This window comes from Pinus tabuliformis, chromosome 2_2 (genome assembly GCF_031772625.1).
Source record: "Pinus tabuliformis cultivar Carrire ecotype Pingquan chromosome 2_2, CPIR1, whole genome shotgun sequence".
Classification (NCBI taxonomy): Eukaryota; Viridiplantae; Streptophyta; class Pinopsida; order Pinales; family Pinaceae; genus Pinus; species Pinus tabuliformis.
The window spans coordinates 334,917,043-334,922,982 of record NC_142300.1 but is presented as its reverse complement, the minus strand read 5'-3'; the positions used below and the strand labels follow the sequence as shown (position 1 = coordinate 334,922,982).

Below are 5,940 nucleotides of genomic sequence, written 5' to 3'. Positions count from 1 at the left end.
TCGCCAGAGGCCAAGGATGGCATTCTGGATTGATAGTGCTCACAAAAAACTACCCGCGCAGGGGCATCCTCATCGACACTGAACGCCCACGCAGGGGCAACACCATTGAGACCAAATACCCATGCAAGGGCACCATGACTGAGACGGGTTACCCACGCAGGGGCCTTAGACCTTTGGGGAACAGAAAAAGCAAAATTATCTATCCCACGCAGGGGCAAAAGAGAGAAAAGGAAGTTCTTCATCGATATCCCTCGCGAGGGCGTAGTCAAACACAGAACTACGTAATTATCAAGCCAAACAAAGACATTCACGACATACATTGAGCACTTGTGATAAGAGTAACAGTTCACAAAAAAACCTGAGCATTGTCTGAGGGCAGGAGCTTGATTGAGCGGACTCCTATTCGTCCGACTCTTCTTCATAAATCCAGTACTCGCCTTCCGGGGGAGGTCCCCAATCAACCTTGGCCTTGCCTGAAGCAGACGCCGGTTGAGTCGATGGTGGAACGACCTCCGGCTCAGGTTGTACCTCTGCCCTTCCCTCAGCAGCCCTGGAGCTTTCAGCAAGATGAACTTGGGCGTGGGGTTGCTCCCCAACCTCCTCTTTCGGTTCCTCCAGGAATAGGACCGAGACATGAGCATTAATGTTAGAATTGCCCTGGGCGCTGCTGAAGGAGAATACCATTGTTCCAAACGCAGGTAGCGGGGCAGAGCTCGAATCTGGAGTCCTGGCGTCCATAAACTGGTTCGACTGAATGGGGTGTGCTTCAGCCACTTGGTGGCACAGACAACGGCAGCAGCTTGAGGGTGGATTGGCAACCGGGGGGCGTGAGGTTCCACCTCTTCCAGAGCCTCGACGGCTAATGAGCCTCTGTCTTGGCGGAACCATGCTTTCCTTAATGTCCGATGAGTGTAACAGAGCAGGGGAGAAGGATATGGAGGGTGTGAAACCGCCTTCACCCACCCTTGCTGCCCTGTGTCCACCTCCAATTGCCGAAGGGAGCTCTTGAGCCTGAGCTCGGAGAACTGACGTCCAGAAACCCAATTCCAGAATTCGAACTTGATCCGATGCATAACATTCCATATTCTTATCATATTTATGCTGCGCTGGTCTGCCTCGATCCTGGTATGCCATAACTCCCCTCTGAAACAGTTAATGGAGCTCAGACCCGGCAATGAATTGCCGTCCTCTCGCGCCTCTGCTCTCACGCTTGCCATCCAGGGCGGCGGAGTGCAGTTAATAACCCTTCCATACTTGAGGCCGCCCATGGTTACCAGGTGGCGTACCGTCCTTCTCATTCGTGTCACCCGCATCCGGGTAGGCATTATCACTTTGGATCAGCTTATCTAATTCCTGAGCTTGAGCATTGTCTGTGATAATGGTCAGGGTTCCTGTAAGGAGAATATGATCATTATCTGCCCCTATGTTGGCGAGAAGGTCTGCGACCTTGTTGCCTTCTCTTTTTGTGTGAGAAAAAGAGATTGCCCTGTTGCTGCGAAGGGCTTGTTCAATGGCTTCTAATCTGGCCGCCAGTCTCCAACTGTTTGAGATTTTTTTCGCTTGAGAGCCATTCTGCAATCTCTTGGCCATGTTTATAAGAATCTGGGAATCTCCTTCCACGATCAAGGGCTGCAGATTGAGGTTTCCAGCTAAGAGGAGTCCTTGCCATAATCCTTCAATTTCCGCTGAGTTATTGGTATCCCAGCCCAAGGATCCCAAGAATATCTGCAAGGGTGTACCTTCATGATTCCTGAGGATGCCTCCAAAGCCTGCCTTTCCCGGGTTACCTTTGGAGGCTCCATCAAAGTTGAGCTTGTAAGAGTACTTAGGGGGGGCGCTCCAAGTATCTTTGATTGTACCGCTGCTTGTGGAAGTACTGTTCCTGTGTTGGGATTGAGGAATGATCAATTGCCAGTTGCTTAGAATACCTTTTTCATTATCTAGAGAAGGAAGATCTTCCGTTGTCCAGGAGTGGAGTATCAGCGTCTCATTCAGGTTCCCACATAGTTTGGTCCAAACCTCTTCGATCCTAGAGCTCTGATTTTTGAATATCCGCTTGTTCCTTTCTTTCCAAATACTCCAGGATATGAGACCAGGGAGAAGGTTCCACAAACAATTGAGGAGTTCGCTCTTATAAGGGTTCTGCGGCCAGTGCCTTAGGGAGTCAGTAATGTCGTTCTTTGTTCTGCATCTTTTTTGACATCTGAAGCCCGCTTTTTCCCATAGTTGATTGGCTAGAGGGCAGGAGTCCAAAAGGTGTTGAAGCGTTTCCTCATTTTGACAACAATTGGGGCATAACGATGGTCCATGGAAATTCCTTCTTCTTAATTTATCCCAGGTAAGGATTCTTTTGTGACTGACCAGCCACAGGAAGTAGGAGATTTTGGGCCATGAGCCAAAACCCCATATTTTGCTCCATATAGGATCAGAGGGGATATTATTGTTACAGATTATCTTGTAAGCTTCTGAAGTGGAGAAGTCGCCTTTTGGTCGGTATCCCCATCTCAAGATGTCGTTGCCTTCGTCATATCGGATTCTTCTTTTATCCAACTCCTTCTCCAAATCCCCTGTATCCTGCAAGTTTGTGGTGATAGCCCAATGATTTCCTTGTTTCCATTTCCTGAATCCATGTTCCATCTCTTGCCCCCAGTAGTAATGGATCTTTTCTTGCTGCTGCTCCTGCCTGACATGATCCAGTGGTAATTGGAGGGTGTGGATGAGCTTTGGCATCTGATTCCATGCATCTGTCCAAAATCTTGCTGTTTGGCCATTCCTAACCTCCCAAAAGCTGTGTTGCTGTATTAAGTGGTAGTGTTGTTTGGCCGCATTCCAGATTAGCGAGCCTTTTTCCATGGGAGTAAACCGGATGAGCTCCTCCTGGGGTCTGTTATTGGCATATTTAGCTGTCCAGATTCTAGCCCAAGGCTTTTCCGGATTAGTGATCCAGTGCCACCAAATTTTGGCACTCATGATGGCGTTACTATGCTCTGGGTCCCTCAGCCCAATACCCCCTTTCTCCTTTGGTTGGCATACTGTAGGCCATTTGACCAATGCCCATTTCCGATTAGTTGCCGACCCTCCCCAGAGAAAGCTGCGTTGAAGCTGCCTGATTCTCTTTAGGACCCATTTGGGTGCCGCAAGGATTGAGAATAGGTACAGAGGCATTGCCTGAAGGACTGATTTAATGAGCACAACCCTGCTGGCTAGGTTGAGAGATCTGTGTGTCCAAAGGTTGAGACGAGATTCCATTTTCTCTATGAGGGTACGCCAAGCGGAATGCTTTAGAGCTGAGGCCGTGAGAGGGGCGCCAAGGTATTTTGAGGGAAGGGAGGCGGCAGGGAATCCGAGGATGCGAGTGACAGCTGATTTGACAGGGGGAGGCGTATGAAAAAAGAATATCTGCGATTTGGCACAATTTACATCCGTGCCAGAGGCTTCAGCAAAGTCATTGAGCAGGGATTTGAGGCAAGTGGCTTCCTGGGCTGAAGGATAACCAAAAAGCATGGTATCATCAACGAATTGCTGATGGGAAGTGGCAGGGGAGTTATGAACTGAAAGACCCTTGAGCTGTTGAGATTGAAGAGCTTGTTTGATGTGACGTCCTAGCCCTTCTGCCATGAGAACGAATAGGAAGGGAGATAGGGGATCCCCTTGCCTGATTCCTCTTGATGGTTTGAAGGGCCTTGAAGGGATGCCATTCACCAGGATGGAGAACTGAGTGGAGTTTATTAGGCTCATGACCCAGCGGATCCACATGGAACTGAAACCAAAAGCTTTTAACATTTGCTGTATGAAGGTCCAGCTGAGTTTATCGAAAGCTTTAGAAAGATCTAGTTTAAGAAGCATACCTGCCTGCTTTGAATGTTTGAGGGAGTGTATGATCTCGTGCGTGAGGAGAATGCCGTCCATGATTTGTCTGCCCTCCACATAGCCTGACTGTTCCTGAGATATGAGCAGCGGTAGCAAAGGCTTCAGCCGATTAGCCACTACTTTAGAAACGACCTTGTATATCACATTACAAAGTGCAATCGGCCTATATTTGTCAGGCGTAATAGCGTCCTCCTCCTTGGGGATTAGGGCTATAAAGGTTGTGTTGAGAGAGGGCAGCATCCAGTGGAGGGCTCTCGATTCTTCCACAATTTGCCATACCTCTTGTTTAATCAGCTCCCAAAAGGTATGAAAGAACGTGGAGGTAAATCCGTCTGGCCCAGGTGCCTTTCCTTCTTTGAGCTGGAACATCGCTTCATCCACCTCCTGAGGCAGTATTGGGCGGAGGAGAAGCTCATTGTGTTCTTCCTTGATGATTCTGGGCACATTGTTAGTAATTTTTTCAATTGCTAGCCTTCTGTCTCCCGCCGGCTCTTGAAGGATCTGGTTGAAGTGATTGCGAAATTCTTCCTCTATTTCCTCATGCTTTTCGATTTTCTCTCCTCCTTGCTTTTGGATAAACGGGATGTTATTGTGCATTCTTCTTTGAATGGTGGTTCTGTGGAAGAATTTGGTGTTGCATTCTCCTTCCTTCAACCATCTTATTCGGGATTTTTGTTTCCAGTAAACTTCCTCCTGCTTCTGCCTTTCCTGAAGCTGTCTGTGGATGCGTCGTTCCTGTTCCAGGGTCCCTTCAGTGTGTCCCTCTGTAGTTATCTTCTGATGGAGGTCCGTTAATTCCCGATTGAGATCTTGCTGAGCTTTGAAGATATCTCCAAAGGTTTCTCTGTTCCATCGCTTTAAGTGGCCTTTAAGGTACCGGAGCTTCTGTTGGAATTGGTACATCTTAGACCCTTCTGGAGGAGTGAAGGAAGTCCATGTGGTTTTGACGAAGTCTTTGAACTCAGGGTGCGTGAGCCAGAATCCTTCGAAGCGGAAGGGTCTTCGCGTTTGATCACCGGGTCGCTGCCATTGAAGAGCAATCGGCCAGTGGTCCGAGCCAGTATGCTGAAGTATTGCGGCTGTAAAGTCTCCTCCCAGGTGAATCGCATTATCTGAGATAAGGATGCGATCTAGTTTGGATGCGATTTGGTGTTTTCCAGCTCTGCGGTTGCTCCATGTGAACGTTCCATTGCAGAAAGGCACATCTATGAGGGAGGCATTTTGAATGAAATCCTTGAAGTGGGTGGTTTCTTGTTCCAGCCTGTTTCTCCCCCCTATCTTCTCTTCTAGCTTGGTGATCATGTTAAAGTCCCCTCCAATTATCCAGAGTGGGTGCCTTCTGTCGTTGTTCAGTGCCTCGATGGTGTCTAGAAGTGCTATTTTGCTTCCTGTGTCCTGTGGGAAGTATACATTTGAGAGATTGCCATGAACATTCGTGCCCAAAATATGGAAGGCTGCCTGTATCAGGTGGTGAGAGGCATGGAAATCTGAGAGGTCTATTGCTTGAGTATTCCATGCAATAGCTAACCCCCCTGACGCTCCTGATGCATCTACCGCAACTGAGCGGCAACCTGGCCAAGCCTTTGTGAGGATACTGCCTAAAGTAGTACTATTACATTTGGTTTCCTGGAGGAAGCATATTTGCGGCTTCTCCATTTTAATCATGTTTTTCAGCATTCTAAGTTTCCCTGGGCTGTTGAGCCCCCTTAAATTCCATGAGACCAGCTTCATAGTTCAACTATTTGCAGTGGGTTTGTAATACTTTGTCAATTTCGCATACCTGCCTGAGTCTAACAGGAGTTTCCCAATCTCGATGGTTCTCTGTAGATCTGTTTTCCTTCCTCTCTTTTTGGTTTCCTTTGGGGGTTGGCTTCCATCCCACTGGCTTCCTGGCTGAATCCCTAGTTGTTGCTGCTGATAAGCTCTTGAAATGACTACCTCCAGCTTATTGAGTTGGGATTCAGATATGCTGTCATATGCCTTTGTTTTGCATGCTAGCTCCAGTTCTAGAATGTCCAGGCCATGCAGGTCTATGCTCTCAGGTTCTTCTTCCATTTGTTTCACCTGACT

The 5,940-nt window shown here is 48.2% G+C and overlaps 1 protein-coding gene across 1 annotated transcript; it reads right to left on the bottom strand.

Moving 5' to 3' along the window:
* Positions 1-399: 399 nt before the first annotated feature.
* LOC149192649 (uncharacterized) lies at positions 400-5,601 on the bottom strand. The gene is made up of 4 exons (XM_089407020.1): positions 4,558-5,601; positions 3,928-4,437; positions 1,255-3,786; positions 400-1,143 (listed from the first exon to the last, which is right to left on the bottom strand). Exons 1-4 carry the CDS (start codon positions 5,599-5,601, stop codon positions 400-402), a joined length of 4,830 nt encoding a protein of 1,609 aa, XP_089263146.1.
* Between the last annotated feature and the right edge of the window lie 339 nt (positions 5,602-5,940).

Excerpts from the sequence above, each read along its gene's own strand:
- LOC149192649 (XM_089407020.1), bottom strand. The coding sequence starts at position 5,601 with ATGAAGCTGGTCTCATGGAATTTAAGGGGGCTCAACAGCCCAGGGAAA. Across the intron at positions 4,438-4,557 it reads AAAGGCAGAAGCAGGAGGAA|CAAGGAGGAGAGAAAATCGA; the intron begins GTTTACTGGAAA and ends TTTATCCAAAAG. Across the intron at positions 3,787-3,927 it reads CTCAGGAACAGTCAGGCTAT|CAAATGTTAAAAGCTTTTGG; the intron begins GTGGAGGGCAGA and ends ACCTTCATACAG.